Genomic DNA, 20,177 nt, shown 5'->3' with positions numbered 1-20,177 from the left:
GGTTTGTTCTTTTTTTGGTTCTGAGTGTGCATGCAAGTCCCAGCTCCACTCGTCTTTTCCCTACTTTTGGTCTTTCATGCTATCACAGTCTGGTCTCCTTGATGCCCTGAGAAATGAGTGGGGCTTGTTTCTGCTCAGTGTCCCCACTCAAAGGATGAGGTAGCAGAGGACTATGTGCTATTGTTTTTTCTGGTGAGGAGGCCCCAACGTCCTCAAAAGCAGAAACAGGAGGCGTGGATCTCTGAAGGAATCCTGGAACCTCCCCAGCCATCCAGCGCTATTCCCCACCCTTGAGAGAGATTTGGGGTTCCAGTCCCTTCGGTAGCTTCCCTTTCTTCCCCCAAGCATCCAGACACCATCATCCTGTCCCACCTCAGGCCCAGACCAGGTACTCAGATACTGACAGATGTAGTCAGGTAGGGATCAAGGATGGTCTTAACCTGTCTCCTGACCACACCCCATCCCTTTTAGATCCTTTTCCTTGAGAGTTGTAATTGGCCAGAATAAACAAACTGTTGGGGAGGGGGAGGAACCGCACCCTCCGCTTTTTTTCTTCCCTTCTTTTTACCTGCTTCCCTTCTATCAGTGGCCAATGCCCTTTTCTCTGGTCTCCTGGGGCAACGTGGTCGCACAGAGCCGTTGCCCTTTTAAGACAGGCCCCGCCCACGCGGGGGTGGGGCAGGGGCGGAGTCGGAGGAGTCCGGGTGGGAACAAAGCGCGGCCTGCGGGCGGCGGCTGGGCTCTGCTGGCGGGGCCACGGGGTGCGGGGCCTGCGGGTGGCGGCCCGGGCGGAGCGTTGGAGAAAAGGAGGCGGCATCATCCTCTGGTACCCGCCCGGCCATGAATGGGCTGCCCTCTGCCGAGGCGCCGGGCGGCGCGGGCTGCGCCCTGGCTGGTCTCCCGCCGTTACCGCGCGGCCTCAGCGGTCTTCTCAACGCGAGCGGGGGCTCGTGGAGGGAGCTGGAGCGCGTCTACAGTCAGCGCAGCCGCATCCACGATGAGCTGAGCCGAGCCGCCCGCGTCCCGGACGGGCCCCGCCAAGCCACCGGCGCCGCCAACGCGGGAACTGCCGCGGGTCATCCTGGCCCGCGTCGCCCCATCAACCTCGACTCGGCGCTAGCGGCGCTGCGCAAGGAGATGGTGAGTAGCTGGGCCTCGGTCAGCTGGGCATTGGGGGGCGACAGGGCAGCCACCAAGCTAGGGAGTCCAGACGCGGGCGGGGCGGGGTCCACAGGCAAGGCGCGGTCTGGGTCTAGAGGAACGACAGAAAGAAGCCAGCTGGGTCAGAGGGGGTATGGTAATAATTATAGCTATGTTTATTGGCAATAGTTACCATGCTTTACTAGTTAAATGCTTTACTAGTGTTATTTCTTTCCATTCTGCTGTCTTGTCCCTGTCTTGCAGATAGGGGTTACTGACTTGCCTAAAGATTGAAAGCTGTCCACAGAAACCTGTGCTTGGGAAGATTGGCTTGGGCGGAGGGGCGGCTGGCACTCCAACCCCAGCCCACTTTCAGTCTTTTGCAGGTGGGCCTGCGGCAGCTGGACATGTCCCTGCTGTGCCAGCTGTGGGGCCTGTACGAGTCGATCCAGGACTATAAGCACCTGTGCCAAGACTTGAGCCTGTGCCAGGACCTGTCATCCTCTCTGCACTCAGACAGCTCCTACCCACCCGACGCTGGCCTGTCTGATGACGAGGAGCCTCCAGATGCTAGCCTGCCCCCAGACCCACCACCCCTCACTGTGCCCCAGACACACAATGTCCGGGACCAGTGGCTACAGGATGCTTTCCATATCAGCCTCTGAGAGCTGGGAGGGTGGGGGCATGCACCCACGAAAAAGGCTCAGAAACACCCCTCAGCGAGTACTCAGACTATAGTGCCTGCTTTCCCCACACCACCTCACCTCACAGGAGGGCAAGGTCTGGGCCCCATGAAGGCAAAGCTACCTACCCTCTCATGTCTTGGGTTAGTTGGCACTGGGGCGGGTACCTGGGCTATATAGCCTCTGCCCATGGCACTGGACCTCCACTTGTCCCACCTGTGGGACCTCCAGCGTGGCCGACCTTCAGTCTGGCAGTGGGGTCCAAAGCACTTTCCTTGGCACCTCTGGGACTGGGATTGAGTGGCCTGGCTCCTGTCTCTTCACCTTCACTGCTGTTGGCAGCTGCTGGCTCAGGGGCATCCCACCTCTGGCCCCTGGGTTCCACTGCCCTAGACAGGGGCTCTCCAGGACCCATTCCTGCACCATCCAAGGTCAAGAGGGCCAAGAATCCGTGCTGGATATTTAAGTTTAGGGGTCAGCCTCTTTGGCTCATAGATAAATAAATACTGTCTCAGCATTGGTGTGTTCTGACTGCTTAGCTCTGGGGCGGGAAGATAGCGGTGATTCTGACAGGTGCTGCCCCGCGCTCTGCCAGCGGGTGGCGCCCGAGACCCCGAGTTGGAAGAGGCTCAGCGGCGGCCGGGTGCGAAACCTCGCTCCCCGGGCAGAGTTGCCTGCCGATCGTTCCAAGCTGGCCCGGCGTGGTCTCGCGGTTGTGTGACTGAGGGCGAGTCACTTCCCCTCTCTGGCTGGAGGCCTGGAGCCCAACCAGTCTACCCACTCGCTTCGGGCTTTCCTGGCCGGCCGGGAAGGAAGGAGAAGCAGCCGCCCATCTCGAGGAGAGAAACTTTCCACCCCAAGTGGGGGCGGAGTTGAGGCGGCACAGGAAATGGGTGGGCCCGGGCAGGCGGGCCGGGCCGAGGGGCCCTGGGCGTAAAAGGGGAAAGCGCGTCCTGGAAGGGCTGGGAACGAGTGACCAATGGGCGGGAGGAAAGAGTTGCAGAGGCAGAAAGGGATGGAGCCCCAGTGCCCGAGTCCAGGCAATCCCTGGAGGGGTGATGGGGCTCTGGGTTTCAATGCCTGAGACATACTCCCAGCGGCCAAACACCCCCATTCTCTGCCTGGCTCCCCCTCTAGACCTTTAGAGTTGTACGTAAAAGGCTTTCTTTTACAGTGGAGAGCCACGAGGCTGGGTCTAGCAGCTAAACCGGGGTGTCAGGTTCTTCCCCTCATTCCCCAGATAAGTCTGCATATTTGCGAGTGGTGGGTGCTAAGGCTTTCGCGCACACAATACCCCACAACTTCCTGAAACGAAGAGGAGAGGACCCTGAAGTTGCGCGGTTAGGCTTACCGGCTGGCTGCCTGTCCCCACATCCACTGCACAGTCACTTGCGCCCTGGACAGAACTCAGCTGACACTCCGGGCAGTCAGACGTCCTGTTCAAACCGAGGATTTATCAAGGACCAGTCTTCTGTCGGTTCACAAACCTAGCAGAGCGTTTGCACTGACAGAGGGAACAGGCCAGGGTGCTGCTCTACGGCTGTTCTAACTCTGGGCCTGACATCTGCAGCGGTTCATGACCCAGCAGGCGGGCTGGCGATAAGGGCTCTAATCTAGGTGTGAACACAGCGGTTAACGCCCCGCGGCAGGCTTTCCAGGGGAGGGAGAGTAAACACACATAACTCCACCATAACGGATATCATCTAGTAAGACCTGGCAAAAATCAGCCAGGTTCCACACTAAATGCTTTCCAAGGTTTCATTCTCAATGGTGGTGTAAACGGTGCAACTATAATTATCCCTATTTTGCAGAGGTAAAAACTGAGGCTCAGGGCGTTGGTACTTTGCCCAATGTCACACACTTGTTGGAGGTCAGCTGCTTGTGGGGTGTTGGGACTGCCTTCCCACTTGACAGCTAGAGAGCCAGGTCTGGAGGCTGGCAAGTGGGTGCTGCTCATCTTAGGGCGACCGGGGTTGGCCCCTGACCTTGCTCCATCCCCCTCTGGTTAACACGTGGGTGGCAGCAGGAGTCTGTCTCCCCAGTTGAAGCCAGCTGGCTCTGGCTCAGCGCACTGAGACCCTTCACGTCTCTTCTCCTTTCTGGTCTCTATTTCCCCAGCCTGTAAAATGGGGCCACAGGTACGTACCTCGTAGGGCTGCGGGCAGGAAGGGAGGGGGCCGGGCAGCGCTCTCGCGGGCGGCACCAATTGCTGGTGGCCCCCTGCCCCAGCCCACGCGCCCCCTTACCCCGCCCGCGCCTCCACACCGCCTCGGCTCGCAACAGGCGGACGCTGCGGTCTAGGCGTCCCCCTCGACCCCGCTCTCCCTCCCGCGCGAGGCCCCGGAAGCCGGGCCGCCCCGCCCCCGCGCTCCCGCCCCGGCCCCCGCCTCCCGCCGGAGCCCCGCCCGCCTTCCGACGGGGGTGCGGCTCCAGGAAACCGCGCGCTCGCCGCTCAGCGCTCCAGCGACCCGACGCGCCCCAGACGACCCCGCCGAGGAGGCCAGATCACCGGCGGGCCCCCGCGGCGGCGGCGGCGGAAAGAGTGGCCCCCGGTCCCGCGCCTCGGACCCCTCCGCACGGACGGGGCGGGCGGCGCGGATAGGATCCCGGAGGCCATGGGGACCTGGGCCGGGCCAGCGGTCGCGGACTAGCGGGAGTCCCGGGTCTGAGGAGCGGGCGGCGGAGGCGGCGGGGCCATGACCTCGGTGTGGAAGCGCTTGCAGCGCGTGGGCAAGCGGGCCGCCAAATTCCAGTTTGTGGCCTGTTACCACGAACTGGTGGTGGAGTGCACCAAGAAATGGTGAGTGGGAGGGAAGCCTTGGGGGACTCCCCAAACTGGCTGGGACCCCATCCGGGGGCCTGAGAACCCTGACCTCCGTCCAGTGGCCAAAGAGACCGCCTACTCCCCGGGGGACCCAGACACAGAGAAGGGCCCTGGCAACTCTGGGGGGTCCCCAGAGTTGGGGGGCTGTGGGCAGCCTTTGGGGAGTGGAGGTCAGGACATCCAGGCCTGAGGATCTGTGTGGGCCCACACTTTCCTCAGCTGCTCTCAGAGCTGGGAAAAGGGAGGCCTCATATTTCTGGCCAGAGGGGTGGTTCAAGGTGGAGCATCAGAAAAGGGGGCAAGTTTTCAGGTCCGTGGGTGGAGGGCCTGGGACAACCAACTCAATGACCTCAGTCCAGCTCAGAACAAAGATGGTGCCCCCTCCTCCCCTGCCTGTTTGTTGAACCAGAGGAACCACCCGCCCCTTCAGCTGGAGTGGGCCCTGGGCGGCTGGACTCATCTCCATAATATCCTTAAAAGGGGAAACTGAGCGCTGGGTGTGATGAGGAGGGAGGCAGGCAGCAGCTTAAAGGGGCCCGAGGGTTTAGGAGGTTGTGGGTCCCAGAGGAGAGAGCCTGGAGAAGGCAAGGTGGTGGGGTGAGGGGAGATGTGTCAGGGGATGCAGGACCCTGACCTGACTACCAAAGGGCCTGGGGGCATCTGGTTCACACGCCCCCACCCGCAGCTGCCCGGGCCCCTGCGTCACACCCTAAATATATGTGCTCCTTGGTGTCAGCTTCCCTTGGCTGGATTAGAGCACAGCTGTGGGGGCCTCACCCGCCAGGCGGGGCTAAATTTAGGCTCCCAAGAGGAGGGACAGGAAGGGACCAGAGGGTCCAAAAGGAGGGGAGTAAGCAGGAGGCCTGGGATCCCCTGGGCAGTTGTCATATCTCTGATCTTGACCCGGCCAGCCAGAGGGTGGTTGGTTCACACCATTCAGAAAGGCCCAGGAGCTGGCTGGGGTAACACAGCACCAGGCTGGGACTTGAACTCTGACCTGTGGCTTCTGCCTTCTGCCCCAGCATCCTGGGTGAAGCCTGGGGGATCCTGGGTATGGTCGGAGAGAGCTGGGTGAGGGTGTGGGCAGTGTCAACGTGTCTGAGTCACAGGGGGCGGGCAGGGCCTCCTGGACTTTCTTGCCTGGAGCCCCGGCTAGGAAGCTGCCCCTGCCCAGGTCACAGCTCCCCAGGAGGGTGTGCCCCGCCTGAGTCAGGCTGCCGGGCCAGGCCCCGCCCTCCCCAGGCTCCCACAGTCGGCTTCCCCTTTCTGGGAAGGCCCCATGGCTGCCCTTAGCCATCGCCTGCACTGTAGGGTCCAGGAGGGGCACTGGGCTCAGGTGTGTGCCCTTGCCCGGCCCCTAACCGCTCTGGTCTCGGCATCCCCCGGAAGATGACAGGAGAACCAGGTATCCTGGCTCGGCCTCCAGAGGGGCTGTGAGCTGGGTGAACCTGAGCGTCCTGGCATAGGACTGGACGCAGGCATGGAGGGCTCTTATGTTGCCCCCTCTGCCTGATGACCCCTGAGCCCTCCCCACCCTCTTGGGCAGCACTCGGCCCCTCCCTCCTAGGCCCAGCCCTGTGCCTGGCGACTCTCTCCTCTGGCTTTGTCTCTATCTCCCCGCATCTCTTTGCCTCTGCCCCAGCTTATGCTGTTCAGCGTAGATGTCACCTTCTGGACGTCCTCCCTGATGTTCCTTGTGGGAATAGGGGTCCCTGCAAAGTGAAGGGCTGGGCATGGAAGGTCCTGGGAGGGTATCGAATGACAAGCTGACCCTATACCTCTCTGTTTCCCAGCCTCTGCCCCCCTACCCGACCCTACACCTACCCCCATCCTCGGACCCTGGCACTTGCCATCCCCTCTGCCTGGAGCCTACCTTCTCCAGACCCTCACACGACCCATTTCCTACTCCAGCAGGGTCTTGCCTCTCCTTGGTGTGGGCTGGGGTTATAGTGTGCACTCTACAAATATTCGCTGTCTCAGAGTCTGTGTGTCTTGCAGGTCCTTGTTGGATTGCTGTCTTTGTCCCTGTGTGTGCCTGTCTCTCTATATGACTTTCTTCATAATCCTTGTCAACCCACAGGCCTTTGCCCTCTGGCCCAGGCCTCACCCTGCCTCAGCTGCCCCACCCTGCTCCTTGTGGCCCCAGATAAGGGGGCTGTCCGGCCCCTGTCCTGGGGGAGGGGGATGTGGGCAGAAGGAAGACTAGATGAGATGGAGAGGCTGGGTGGGCCTGACTGAGTGGCCCCCTCTCCCCCGCCCCTTGCCTCCCAGGCAACCGGATAAGCTGGTGGTAGTGTGGACCCGGCGGAACCGACGGATCTGCTCCAAGGTGGGGTGGATGTCAACTGGGGGTCCTGATTGGGGGTGGGGCCATTTGGGGGGGTGGGGCCATTTGGGGGCGTGGGGCGCCTGGTGGAGGGCTGTTGGGGGACTGGAGTCGGGTTCAGATCAGAATCCATCGAAGAGAGAAAAAGATGGGGTCAAGGTTGGAGATGAGGACAAGGCGTGAGGGGGAGCGTTAGGATGGAGGGAGGACTCAGACGGCTCCTTGTAGGCCCACAGCTGGCAGCCAGGCATCCAGAACCCATACCGGGGCACCGTGGTGTGGATGGTACCTGAGAATGTGGACATCTCTGTGACCCTCTACCGGGTGAGTCTCCAGCCCTCCTGTGCAGAGGGGCAATGAGCGGGCGATTGCAACCCCAGGGCCCATGGGAGGTGGGTTATCCATCCAAATAGAAAAGAACAGAGGGGTGAGACCAAGAATCATGGCAGGGGGCCTACTCAGCCTGAGTGGCCCAGGAAGTCTCCTTGGAGGAGGTGGCATTTACCCACCACATGAGGGAAAGCTGGGATCAGGAGGAGCTGGGGAGCATATCTGCCAGGAGGGACCAGCCTGTCCGAAAGCCCCAAACAAACACCTCCTGAACTAGCGCAGGCTGTCCTCCCTGCCCTGCCCCCAACCCGGCAGCCCCTGTACTCACTGGTGCCCCTCTTCCCCAGGACCCCCACGTGGATCAGTATGAGGCCAAAGAGTGGACGTTCATCATTGAAAATGTGAGTGGCCAGGGTGGGCGGGAGCCTGGGGTCTCGGGGACTCCGGGGCAGCACTGATGCTCCTTCCCCTGCCCCCAGGAGTCCAAGGGGCAACGGAAGGTGCTGGCCACGGCCGAGGTGGACCTGGCCCGCCACGCGGGGCCCGTGCCTACCCAGGTCCCGCTGCGGCTGCGGCTGAAGCCCAAGTCAGTGAAGGTGGTACAGGCCGAGCTAAGCCTCACTCTGTCCGGGGTGCTGCTGCGGGAGGGCCGCGCCACGTGAGTGCCTGCCCGCCCTCCTGGGTCCTAGTCCACAACCTCTGATGCCAGCCCTCACCCCTGGTCTCCAATCCGCAGGGATGATGACATGCAGAGCCTTGCGAGCCTCATGAGCATGAAACCTAGCGACGTGGGCAACTTGGATGACTTTGCCGAGAGTGACGAGGAGGAGGCCAATGGTCCAGGGGTCCCGGAGGCGCGGGCACGTGGCCCCCAGCCAGGTGGGCAGCCAGCTGGAGGTTGAGATCACCAAGACGTGGGGGTGGGGATCACCCAGGCCAAAAATCCTCTTGCTGTTTTGGGGCAGGGTCAGTGGAGGGAGCTCACGGCTGCCAGGGCTCCCAGCCTGCCCAGCAGCCCTGAGTGTCCTGCAAGGTGGGTTCCCAGTGACCCCCCCACTCCGTGCCCCTGACCCTCTCCTCGCCCTGGGTGTGCACCTGCCCACAAACCTGCCCAGAGACAGCTGGGCCAAAAGCACAGAGGGGGCTGCAGCCTGGGCTCAACAACCGTTCACCATACAACCTCGTCCCTCTCTTTTGCTTGTTAAGGCTTTTTTTTCGTCTGTCCATCTCTCTCTCTTTTTCTCTGCATCTGTGGGCCTGTCTCTTCTCCTAGGCCGGGGCGGTGCCCTGAGGCTGGGGCATTTTCCAGGTAGGCCCAGCATTCTAGTTGGGGGAAGTGGGGAGGGTAAGACCTGCAGGGCCCTTCCTGGCGCTGACCTTGTCCCCAACACCCTTCCCCCAGAGACCCCTCGGGAGCTGAAGACGCTTTGTGAGGAGGAGGAAGAGGGCCGATTGCAGCCCCGGCAGGCAGGTGAGGCCCAGGCTGGGGTTGGGGTAGGCCTGGGGTAGGGGGGCTGTGACTTCCGGTCCCAGGTCCGAGGCCTCAGCATCCTCTCCCTTCCTCCTCCCTGCAGCTGCCAGCCCTTCTAGTGCTGAGGATACCAGCCCAGCCCCTGTGAGTGCCCCTGCACCCCCAGCCAGGGCCTCCCGGGGCCAGGGCTCAGAACCAGCTACTGTAGCAGGGGGCCAGGTGGGGCTCAAGGCCCCAAGGCCCCCGGGAACCCCTCCGGAGACAAGGTGAGCTTTGGAATCAGCTCCAGCCCTTCTCCCCCATCTGCTCTTCAGAAGTTGTACATTCCGTGCCAACCTGCCTTTCCAGGGTCCCAGGAGTCTGACAGGCGGGGAGGGGGGCTGAGGGGAGGGGTGACAAATGAGCTCTTGCAGTGCATCCTTTTCTGCTCTCTCCTCAGGTCCTCAAGACAGCCAGGCCAGGACGTGGTCCCCACTCCCGCCCCTAGGCTCCGGAAAGGCTCTGATGCCCCCTGGCCCCCAGTCCACCAAGGAGAGGATGAGGCCCCCAAAGCCTCCGGGGCTCCTCCAGCAGGAGTGGATTCTGCTGTGGAGACCCAGGCTTGGGCAAGCCCTCAGGAAGGGACAGAGGCCCAGGGAGCCGGGCTGGGCCCAAGCATTGAGAACAGAGACTCCAGCAACTCTTTGGAAGGGCAGAAACCCAAGGCTGAGGAGGGGGGCACTGGAGACAGGGCAGAGGCTAGTGGGGTGGACACTGAGCCTGGGTCAGGAGTCAGAGAGGTGAACAGCAAGAGGTCAGCGGTCAGAGCTGGGGAGGCTGAAGAGAGTTTAGAAATCTGTCATGTGGATGTAGAGCAGAGGTCAAAGGTGAAACCTGTGGACACTAACGGACCAGAGGCCACAGAGGTGACATCTGAGGCAAGATTGAAGGGGAGTCCCGAGGCTCCTCCAAGGGGCTCTCAGGGGAGGACAGGGGTCAAGACCAGGGATGAAGCTCCCACAGTCCTGAGCCCAATGCCAGCAGAGTCTGCAGGGCATTCCGGGCATCTGGGTGACCTCAAGGCGGCCAGGGCTGCTGTAGGCCAGGAGAGAGAGTGTGCAGAGGTGAGGGGCAGAGACCCTGGTGTTGGGGGGACAGGCCTGGAGCAGGGACCCTCTGCTGGAGCAGCAAGCGCTGGGCCCCAGGTGAGCCTGTACCAGGGGGCCCCACCAGCAGCTGAACAAGGGGTGGTATCCAGGGATCTGAGGGTCTGGGAGGTAGAAACTGGGGATTCGAGGGTCCTGGGAACAGAGACTGGGGTGGTAGAGTCAGAGTTATTGGGGACCCAGGAGATCTCAGGGTCCCCAGAGATAGTGTCTGAGGCAGCAGAAGCGAAGACATTGGGGACCCAGGAGACAGAGGCAGTGAGATTAGGGGTCCTGGAGTCAGAGGCTGCTGAGATGGCAGGGTCTGAGGATCTAGGGACCCAGAAAACAGGGGTAAGCATTTCAGGGGCCTCAGGTACAGAGGGTGGGATGGCAGAGTGTAAGGCATTGGGGACCCAGGAAACAGAGGCTGGGGGTTCAGGAATTCTGGAGACAAAGACTAGGATGTTGGAAACTGAGATATTAGGGACCCAGGAGATATCTGGGTGCTCAGGGATACTGAGAAGAGAAGCTGAGATAGCAGCGTCTGAAATACTTGGAGCCCAGGACACAGAAGTGGGGTGTTCAGGGGTCTCAGAGATAAAATCCAAGATAACAGGGAGCCAGGAGACAGAGGTAGGGGGTTCAGGGGTCCCAGGGACAGAGACTGAGGTAGCAGAAGCTGAGATACTGGAGATTCAGGAGATCGAAGCTGGGAGTTCAAGGGCCCCAGAGATGGAGACTGAGACATTGGAGACCCAGGAGACAGAGGTAGGGGGCTCAGGGGCCCCAGAGATGGAGACTGAGACATTGAGGACCCAGGAGACAGAGGTAGGGGACTTAGGGGCCCCAGAGATGGAGACTGAGACCCTGAGGACTCAGGAGACAGAGGTAGGGGACTTAGGGGCCCCAGAGATGGAGACTGAGACCCTGAGGACCCAGGAGACAGAGGTAGGGGACTTAGGGGCCCCAGAGATGGAGACTGAGACCCTGAGGACCCAGGAGACAGAGGTAGGGGGCTCAGGGGCCCCAGAGATGGAGACTGAGACCCCGAGGACTCAGGAGACAGAGGTAGGGGACTTAGGGGCCCCAGAGATGGAGACTGAGACACTGGGGACTCAGGAGACAGAGGTGGGAGATTCAGGGTCCTCGGGGTCAGAAGCTGGAATGGCAGAGGCTGAGGCACTAGGGAGTCAACAGACAGGAACTACAGTTTTAGAGGCTGAGAAGGGAAAAGTTCGGACTTCCGGGGTTCAGGAGGCAGAGACTGGACCTGGGGAGACCTTCAAATATGAGGCTGTAGGGGTCCCAGTCATAAAGCATGAAGTTTTAGGATCCCAGGGAGCAGAGGCAGAAACTACAGTTTCAAGGGGCCAGGAGGTGGAGACTGGGAATTGGGGAGTTTCAGAGGCCAAGTCTGGGGTTTGGGGGGCCAAGGAAGGAGAGATGGAAGTTTCAGGGGCTTCAGAGAACCCATCTGGTATTTTTGAGGCCCAGGAAGCAGAGGCTGGGGTCTCAGGAGCCGAGAAGGGAAAAGAAGCTGAGGGAAACCTCCCAGAGGCCAGCCTGATGGAGGTGCAGGTGGCCAGTGGGGCAGGGGCTGGGGTGTCCGGGCCCTCCGGGGCCTCTTCCCCAGAGGAGCCTGAAGAGGACAGGAGGCTGCCGGGCAGCCAGGTAGGGATGGGGGCCGCCGAGGGCCCAGTCTGCTGCTTCCCACTAACCTGGGCTGAGCGAACGGCGGCTCTGCATGGACCCACCTGGCCGACTGGGGTGGGGTGGGACAGGGGCTCAGCTTCCAGGAGCCCCTTGCCCCCTCCCCTCTCAGGATGCCCTGGCTCCCCGACCCTGTCTCCCCTGGGCTGCATGGAGTAGGACCCCCCCCCCCCCCCAAAGCTGATCTTCTGGGCTGACCTGGAGGTGTGGCTGCTCGTGACTTCTGTTCTTGCCTGGGGGCCACTGACCTTTTAGGTGACCTTGATAGATAACCCTGGAGCTGGAAACCTCTTTGCCTGATGCTAAAGCCCTGGCCAGTGGTGTGCGGTGACTCCTGCAGACCCAGAGCTGGAGCTGTTTTGTGCCCAAGGGACAGAGGGGGCAGGTCCCACGTCCACATTCCCTGAGCCCATCCCTGTGTCCCCAGGCACCACCTGCCCAGGTCAGCTTCAGCCAGTCCCTGCTAGAGTGGTGCCAGGAAGTCACCGCCGGCTACCGCGGCGTGCGCATCACCAACTTCACCACGTCCTGGCGCAACGGTTTGGCCTTCTGTGCCATCCTGCACCGATTCTACCCAGACAAAATGTGAGCGGCCGGAGAGGGTGGCAGTGAATGGGGAAGCCTGCGGAGGAGGGGAGGGTGGCGGGAATCCAGCCTCTGATCAGCGCTCTCCCTGCAGAGACTTTGCCTCCCTTGACCCCCTGAACATCAAACAGAACAACAAGCAGGTGAGAAGGGGCAGGGCTGGTGCTTGGAGGGAAGGAGGGTCCGGCCAGGCCCAAGCTGAGCTCTGGGATCCTCCTCTGTGTGTAGAATAATAATCTGTGGGCTTCAGGGCCCCAGCACTGGCTTTTGGGAGTTCTGCCACTTATTACCCTTTTGGTCTTAAAACTGTTCGTTTTCCTGAGTTTAGTTTTTTTTTTTTTAAAGCATATTTCCACCAGATGGTTTTCCCTGAAACCACCCTTTTGGTGTGCTGTTGCTGGGTAACACGGGGGCGGATCCTGTTGCTAGATTTCTCCCAATAGGAGGGCGAGGGCGCTGCGGGCAAAGCCGGGCGTGCCAGTCGCCGGGACCCCCGCGGCGGGCCGGGGCGGGGCGGCCGCGTCGCTGGGTAACCCTCCTGCATGCTCCCTAGGCCTTCGATGGCTTCGCGGCCCTGGGCGTGTCGCGGCTGCTGGAGCCGGCGGACATGGTGCTGCTGTCGGTGCCCGACAAGCTGATTGTCATGACGTACCTGTGCCAGATCCGCGCCTTCTGCACGGGGCAGGAGCTGCAGCTGGTGCAGCTGGAGGGCGGCGGCGGCGCGGGCACGTACCGCGTGGCCAGCGCCCAGCCGAGCCCGCCCGACGACCTGGACACCGGGGGCCTGGCTCAGCGGCTGCGCGAGCACCGGGCCGAGGCGCCCCAGCAGCCCCAGGAGGCCGCGACCCGCGTGGACGGGGCGGCCCCTGAGGCGGCCACCAAGGACCGCGGGGCCGTAGCCGCCCAGGAGGCGCGCTCCGCCGAGGCCCCGGCCGACGGCCCCGGAGCCCGGGCGCCCGTGCCCCCGGCAGAGGGGCTGGTGAACGGGGTGGGGGCGCCGGGTGCCGCGGGCGGCGTGAGGCTGCGGCGGCCGTCGGTCAACGCGGAGGCCGGGCCGGTGCCTCCGCCCCGCGCGCACGGCTCCTTCTCGCACGTGCGCGACGCGGACCTGCTGAAGAAGAGGCGCTCGCGGCTCCGGAATAGCAGCTCCTTCTCCGGGGACGAGCCCGACTCGGGAGCGGCGGGAGCGGCGGCGGTGAGTGCCCTCCAGCGGCGCGGGGTCGGGAGAGCGAGGCGGCGCAGGGGTGAGGGGCGACCGGCCTCTGCTGGACGCCGAGGCACCGGTGCTACGGAGGAGTTTCCTGCGAGCTCCTCAGCAGGGGCGCCCGTGCCCAAGGCCCGTCCGGCCCGGAGCCGCTGACTTGCTGCCAGCCTTGGGATGGCACTCAGTGGAGTCAGGCTGTAATAGGAAGTTCCCAGAAGGCTCCGGGAGTCAGCACTCAGCTCAGGCTCTTCATTAACTGTCAAGTGGGCTGGGGCATTTCTTTGGCTGGAGGTGCCCACCACCTCCCTGGAAGCTGGGAGCAGGGTTTCTGTACTCAAAGGAGCTCTCCAGGGCCTCCCGTCTCCAAGACTCTCTGACTTGAATCTTTAACTCCAGACGCTGGAGACCAGTTTCCTAGAGTCTACTCCGATGAGGGAAAGTTGGAGATGGGAGACCCTGGTGGGTACCCATGTCCCCCCATCCCTTGCAGGTCTCAGGTCAGCCTCCCAGGGTGCCTTGCGGTGGTGGTTTAGTCCCTCAGTTGTGTCCGACTCTTTGTTACCCCATGAACTGTAGCCCGCCAGACTTCTCTGTCCATGAGATTTCCCAGGCAAGATTACTGGAGTGGGTTCCCATTCCCTTCCCCAGGGGAATCTTCTCAACTCAGGGATGGAACCCGGGTCTTCTGCCTTGCAGGCCGATTCTTTACCAACTGAGCCACTAAGGAGTCTTGTGGCCACTACACTAAAAGGGAGACTGTTCCATAAGGGTCAAGGGTTTGCTCAAGGACTCACAGCTGCCGAAGTCCAGGCCTGGACTCTCCAGCAGCACCATCCTGGACAGCGGGGGCAGCTCTGTCAGGCTGCTTCAAGCCTTCAGCTGCCCAGGGATGACCCCTGAGTTCTAAGGAAAAGAGGGAACAAACTGGGAAAGGCTTTTCGGAAGAAGCAGCCACTTAAGCCAGGCTAATAAAATGGGCAGCTTTTCCCAGATGAAGAATCTGAGGGGTGGTTCTCAAGAGGTGGGACCTCACAAGTAAACATGAGGTCACAGGAAAGCTTGGGTCTTACTTAGGGAACTGCCGATCACCTCCCGTAAGATCACCTCCTGTAAGGTCACCTCCGGTGGGCAGTGATGAGGCTGGCCTGGAGAGCAGGAGCCCTGAGTGTGGGGTCGGAGGTGCAGCATTGACCCTATGAATGAGAAACAGGGAGAGCATCAGAGACACCCAGAGGAGCTGTGCTGGACAGCTATCCTGGGCCGTGTTGGCCTGTGGCCAAACCCCCTCAATATGTGTCAGTGGCTCTTTATATCTTAAAAGGGAAGGCTCTGTTACATTGTACTTGAGAGATGAAAAACTCCTGTTGTATTTGGACACAATTATTCTTATTAAAATACACATCCATGAGCAGTGGAAAAAGAAAAAAGGAAAGCTCGATTTTTCTGGGCCCAGGTCCCAGTTGTCTGGTCTTCTAAGCCAGGCCCCCCTCCAGCCCTTGTCCCACGGGAGATATTTGACCCACGGAGCTGGGAGGGCCTGCTTCCTTCTTGGCCACTCCCACCCCCCACCCCGTGCATGCTGTGGAGGAGGTAGGGCCTGCCCCTGGATAGGATGAAGTTAGGCAGCTTGAAGCTGGGGCGAGGCTGAAGCCAGGAGGCCCGAGTGCTTCCTGGAGGAGGGGGCCACACAGGAGACTGTAGAAAGGGGAATTTGGGTCAGATGTGAGGAAGTGTTGGAATTCCCATCAGAGCAGCTGTGAGTAAGCTCAGTTGCTGCTGAGGTTGGGGTTTCTCCACTTTCCCGCCTCTGCCTGCCCTGTTGGTTGAGCACTTGCTTCCTGCCTGGCCTGCCCCGCCTCCACAACCCCTCATCAACTCCTCACCGACTCGTACAGTGCTCCTTCTGGGGGAGAAACGTTTACCCCGTTTTGCAAGTAGGACTGTCCTGGCTCAGGGATGTGAGTGTAAAGGGAGTCGGTCCTGGGTGTGAACCCCCAGTTCCACGAGACGGAATTCCCAAATGGTGCCCTCTGCTGGGCCCAGCAGTATGCACTGGCTGCATGACCTTGGACAAGCCACCTCTCTGCGCTCTTTTCCTGAGGATAAGAAGCAAAGACATGAAAGGTTTTTTGCAAAGTGGTTTTGAGGGACCACTGCAGGGTGTTGTCAAAAAAAAAAAAGGGGAACTATGTTTTTTCCTCACATGCCTGTCTGGAGCCCTGCAACCCCCCTGGGGCTTATATGTCCTTTATGTACAAGGACACAAACAGGCCCAGTGGATATGACTGGCCCAGAGGCAGACAGCAAATTGGTGGCCAAACTTGGGAACAGACTGTTGGATTAGACAGTGGGGCCCAAGCCAGGCCCTGTTGAGTGTCATCTCTGACCCTTAGTTTCCTCATCTGTAAAATGGGGAAGGTAAGGGTCCCTGCCTCACAGTGCTGTTGGGAAGATGAAATGAGTCAGGGCACCCACAGCATCCAACACACCAACAGATGGTTGATGAACATCCTGCCATTACTGTTAACGCGGTGCGCCCTGAGTGTGTCCTCTGAACCTCAGCCTGTCTGCAGGGGCTGCCTCTGCCTAAGGAGATGGGAGTAGCCAGCAGTCATGGCGGGGTGGGAGTGGGGTTGGAGCTGTAATGGGAGAGGCTCTGGGGGCCGTGGTGAGGATTGAGGAGGCTTCAGGAGGCATGAAAGTCAGGGAGGGAGGAAGAAGGCCGGGTGAAGGAGCCTCTGGAGGAGGTGGGGCTGAGCTGGGTCATGAAGGGCGAGTTGATGTCTAGCTGCCCAAGAGAGAGGCTGCTCCAGGCTGAGGAAACAATTTGGGGAAGCGAAAGTCCACCACTGGGGCCGGAGGGTGGCGTCTGGATGGGATTCAGGGCAGTAGGAGTTAATGTTGGAACTGCCAACAGGGCTTGGCAGCAAGACTGGGGGCTGAGAAGGCGAGTGAGGAGAGTGACACCATTGGGGTGAAGGTTTAGGGAGACCGCCCCCCTCAGTTGTGGCCTGAGGGTAAAGTCAGCAGGCAGGGCGTGTGGCGGGGAGGGGGCAGCTGGTAAAGAGGCTGCCACCTGCCCAGACCTGAGAGGGTGTCCCCTGAGCAGGGCACTTCCAGGGCTGCGTCTCAGACAGGTGCCAGGTAGGGTGGACGGTGGGGGGGGCTCAGTGCTTTCTCCTCAGCTTGTGACTTGGAAAGGTGGCCAGAGCAGGAACCCTCGAGGGGGCCAGGCTATCAGCTGAGCTGAAAGTTTGGGGCCTCAAGGGCTGACAGTGCCAGCAAGTTGTTGGAGCAGGGCACCTGAGGGGCCAGCTGCCCTTCCCGGCTAAAATCAGCGGTCCCACCGCCTGTTCTGTTCTAACGGTCATATGACACATCCTTCAGGTGTGGGGATTGAGAAGGCGGGAGGGGGGCCCCCTCTTGGTCAGGAGATGGAGGCGCTGGCTCATGATGGCCACGTTCGCCTCAGCTCAGTGTCCCTGTGTGGGGCCCGGCCATGATCGGAGATGCTGGCGCTAGGTCTGAGGAGGCCTGAGACAGCTCTCAGGAGAGGCCCCAGCTGGACCCCTCACAACCTTTCACCTCTGACTCACAAAAGCCCCGTGGGGCCCCAGGAACGGGGCTGCGAGGCTTGGCCAGCGGGAGTGGACTGGCCCGACCACAGGGCCCGAGGTGGTGAAGGCCACGGCCTTCTCTAGGAAGCGGTTCTCCAGAAGGGGTGGAGGTGGGGTTCTTGTGGGCTGGACTGAAAAGCTGCTGGGGCAGGGAGGCCCCTCCTCCCCATGTGAGTGGGGCTCTGGCTGGCCCCTGGGCCTGCTGTCAGGGGAGCCCCTCCAAGCCCTTACTGGCCTCTTCCTCCACAGGAAGGCGCACGCCCTGACCCCAGCCCTGCCCCTGGCCTTCCCGCAGCCTCAGCCCCACAGCAGCCCTCCGGTGAGTAGCTTCAAAGGGGTGGTGACTCAGCTCAACTCAGCCGGCTCACAGATCCTGAGCTGGGGCCCCTCTGGGGGCAGCTGTCAGTTGGGGGGTCCCTCAGCCTGGTGTCTGTCCGCAGGTGGGACACCTCCGTCGGAAGAACCGCCCCCAAGCCCAGGGGAGGATGCTGGGCTGGTAAGGAGGGCTGAAGTGGGAGGAGCTGATGGGTGGGCTTCCTAGGCGGGGCCTGGGCCAAACCCACCCTGTCCCTTGCCCCGCAGCAACGGTTCCAGGACACAAGTCAGTACGTGTGCGCGGAGCTTCAGGCCTTGGAACAGGAGCAGAGGCAGATAGACGGGCGGGCAGCCGAGGTGGAGAAGCAGCTAAGGAGCCTCATGGAGTCAGGTGGGCGTCCTGAGTCCACTCGCCAGCACATGCCACCGCATCTGGCCCACTCTGCAGCTCTTTCTGACCCTGAGAGGAGTCGGGAGGATGGAGGCTGGGGTCACCATCCCCCTTTACCGCTGGGCACGCTGAGGCCTGCAGCCCGGAAGCAGCTTGCTGGAGGCACACAGCTCTGGTTTCTGGGATACTCAGGGGAAACCACGCCCCCCCCCCACCCCATCCCCTGCCGCCATCAGTTCCTGCTCCTGACAGAGGGGTCAGGGGCTGGCCTGGTGACTGTCCTGGCCTGATTCAGGTACTGACAGGCTGCAGGAGGAGGTACTGATCCAGGAGTGGTTCACTCTGGTCAACAAGAAGAACGCTCTCATCCGCAGGCAGGACCAGCTGCAGCTGCTGTGAGTGCTGGTCCTCCCCATTCAGGCCTGGCCTCTGCCCACCCAGGGCTGGCAGAGCAGTGTGTGCGTGCTGAGTGGCTTCAGCCATGTTTGACTCTTTTCGAGCCCATGGACTGTAGCCTGCCAGGCTCCTCTGTCTGTGGGATTCTCCGGGCAAGAATACTGGAGTGGGTTGCCATGTCCTGCCCCAGGGGTTCTTCCTGATCCAGGGAGTGAACCCATGTTTCTTATGTCTCCTGCATTGGCAGGAGGGCTTTTTTTTTTACCAGTAGTACCACCTGGGCAGAGCAAATGCAAACTTAACTACCTTGATTAGAACTCTTCACTGCTTTTTTCTTTCTACAAAGTTGCGGTTTCTTTCCTTCCTTTTTTTTTTTTTTTTTTGAGAAATTGCTCAGCCATCTTAATTTTTTTTCATAACTTCCGGTGTAAAGTGTATACTTCTTAAATTGGTACTGTTTTTATGAATGAGAAAATCGAGGCCCAAAGAAAACTGTGGCAGGTCAGTGGTGAGTGCCCCAGTTTGACCCCGTTCCTTTACAGTGAGGAACACTGAGGCCTAGAGACAGCTGAGCTGGGTTCCTGAGTGGGGTCAGAAGCAATTCCCCGGGCATCATTGCCTTTATAGTCCTGCTTGGTGAAGGTGGTTTTGCCTCCTTTTTGCATCTTGGGTCATTTTTCAGAATAAATTTTAGTCTAATATTTGCCATTTATGAATAATATTCATCCAAACAATCTTGGGTTGTTTCTTATTTTTGAAAAAGGGGTCGGGTGGGGGGAGGAGACTATATGTTGGGGAACAGTTGAAACAGAAGAGGTACTTCCCTGGCCGTCCAGTGGTTAAGACTCCCTGTTTCCACTGCAAGGTGTGCAGGTTCCATGTCCCTGGTGGGGGAACGAAGATCCTATATGCCGCTTAAAAAAACCCTGAAACAAAAGAGATAATTACAAGCGGGGACTGGGGTATAGCTCTGCCTGCCTATGGCGTCTGTGGGAACTGATGGTGAGGTGGGGTGAGGGCCAGGGAGTGGTCGGAACCCTGGACACTCCGGCCATTCCCCTTTCCCTGACCTGGCACCCCACCCCCAGCATCGAAGAGCAGGACTTGGAGCGGAGATTTGAGCTGCTGAGCCGGGAGCTACGGGCGATGCTGGCCATTGAAGGTGGGAGATGGGGCCGTGGCGCCGGGGACCAGGACGGGGCAGGGGCTGGCGCCTCCTGACCCTAAGCCTCCTCTGCCCACAGACTGGCTGAAAACGGCTGCGCAGCAGCGCCGAGAGCAACTGCTGCTGGAGGAGCTGGTGTCGCTGGTGAACCAGCGAGACGAGCTGGTCCGGGACCTGGACCAGAAGGAGCGGACGTGAGTGAGCCCGGCCTGCGCCGGAAGCTGGGGAGGGCTGGGGAGGGCTGGGGAGGGGTGGGGGGGGGCGGTCAAGGAGGAGTGCTCGGTCGGGGCCCCGGGCGGCGGCCAGCGTGTAGTCCCCGACGCCGCTGGGACTGACCGGAACCCGTTCCCTCCCAGCGCCCTGGAGGAGGATGAGCGCCTGGAGCGCGGCCTGGAGCAGCGGCGCCGCAAGCTGAGCCGGCAGTTGAACCGGCGCGAACGCTGCGTGCTGAGCTGAGACCGCGGGGGCCCAGTCGCCTTCGGTCCGCTCGGACCGCAGCCTTTCTCGCCGCCGCGCCGGATCGCCGCTTTGGGCCTGCGCTTGGGAGGACCGGACCCTCCCCGGTGCGCGCGCGACCAGTAGGGGCCGCCGTGATCCTTTACTGGGAAAGAAAGCGCAGCCTTTCAGGCCCCGACGGACAAGGGCGGCAGGCTGGGCGGCCGCGCCGTCCGGGCCGTATTTATTAGTCCATGTGAGTGAGTGTGCGTGTATGTTCGTGGTGGACTGAGGGTCCCAGGCGTGCCCACCCAGAGCCCCTTCCCGATGGCCGGACCCGGCCGGCGAGCTCCAGGGGGTGGGAGGGAAGGCTGGTGGACTGCCGCGCTCAACACCCCGCCCCCCTTCCTGTTCCTCGCGAGCAATAAAGTTGGAAAAGGCCACGCCAGCGCGCCTGG

General features: G+C 61.2%; 2 protein-coding genes and 1 long non-coding RNA gene across 13 annotated transcripts; 2 read left to right on the top strand and 1 right to left on the bottom strand.

Annotated features, from left to right (window-relative positions):
• Positions 1-77: 77 nt before the first annotated feature.
• FAM89B (family with sequence similarity 89 member B) lies at positions 78-2,340 on the top strand. The gene is made up of 2 exons (XM_043926963.1): positions 78-1,140; positions 1,527-2,340. The coding sequence occupies exons 1-2, from the start codon at positions 841-843 to the stop codon at positions 1,803-1,805; spliced, it is 579 nt and encodes a 192-aa protein (XP_043782898.1). The 5' UTR covers positions 78-840; the 3' UTR covers positions 1,806-2,340.
• LOC122709517 lies at positions 1,124-4,162 on the bottom strand. The gene is made up of 3 exons (XR_006345537.1): positions 3,970-4,162; positions 3,175-3,259; positions 1,124-1,252 (listed from the first exon to the last, which is right to left on the bottom strand). It is a non-coding gene; the product is annotated as an uncharacterized LOC122709517 (long non-coding RNA).
• A 101-nt stretch (positions 4,163-4,263) lies between these two features.
• On the top strand, positions 4,264-20,162 carry EHBP1L1 (EH domain binding protein 1 like 1). Of its 11 annotated transcripts, none has more exons than XM_043926814.1 (21): positions 4,267-4,623; positions 6,919-6,976; positions 7,202-7,297; positions 7,651-7,704; positions 7,783-7,961; positions 8,040-8,182; positions 8,577-8,612; positions 8,706-8,774; positions 8,878-9,040; positions 9,214-9,958; positions 11,396-11,572; positions 12,039-12,196; positions 12,291-12,339; positions 12,750-13,391; positions 17,267-17,336; positions 17,458-17,513; positions 17,600-17,723; positions 18,019-18,118; positions 19,208-19,281; positions 19,364-19,478; positions 19,641-20,162. In XM_043926814.1, exons 1-21 carry the CDS (start codon positions 4,520-4,522, stop codon positions 19,738-19,740), a joined length of 3,312 nt encoding a protein of 1,103 aa, XP_043782749.1. In that variant the 5' UTR covers positions 4,267-4,519; the 3' UTR covers positions 19,741-20,162. The 11 variants fall into 11 exon arrangements, with proteins under 11 accessions (XP_043782725.1, XP_043782734.1, XP_043782759.1 ...); XM_043926806.1 differs by having other exon boundaries at positions 11,390-11,572; XM_043926790.1 differs by having other exon boundaries at positions 4,264-4,623; positions 9,214-11,572.
• Positions 20,163-20,177: the final 15 nt, after the last annotated feature.

Source organism: Cervus elaphus, chromosome 2, assembly GCF_910594005.1.
Source record: "Cervus elaphus chromosome 2, mCerEla1.1, whole genome shotgun sequence".
NCBI classification, from domain to species: Eukaryota; Metazoa; Chordata; class Mammalia; order Artiodactyla; family Cervidae; genus Cervus; species Cervus elaphus.
Note: the sequence above shows the minus strand (reverse complement) of the source record. Positions and strands in the feature narration are given on the sequence as shown.

Excerpts from the sequence above, each read along its gene's own strand:
- FAM89B (XM_043926963.1), top strand. The coding sequence starts at position 841 with ATGAATGGGCTGCCCTCTGCCGAGGCGCCGGGCGGCGCGGGCTGCGCC. Across the intron at positions 1,141-1,526 it reads CGGCGCTGCGCAAGGAGATG|GTGGGCCTGCGGCAGCTGGA; the intron begins GTGAGTAGCTGG and ends AGTCTTTTGCAG.
- EHBP1L1 (XM_043926790.1), top strand. The coding sequence starts at position 4,520 with ATGACCTCGGTGTGGAAGCGCTTGCAGCGCGTGGGCAAGCGGGCCGCC. Across the intron at positions 7,705-7,782 it reads GGACGTTCATCATTGAAAAT|GAGTCCAAGGGGCAACGGAA; the intron begins GTGAGTGGCCAG and ends CCCTGCCCCCAG. Across the intron at positions 7,962-8,039 it reads CTGCGGGAGGGCCGCGCCAC|GGATGATGACATGCAGAGCC; the intron begins GTGAGTGCCTGC and ends TCCAATCCGCAG.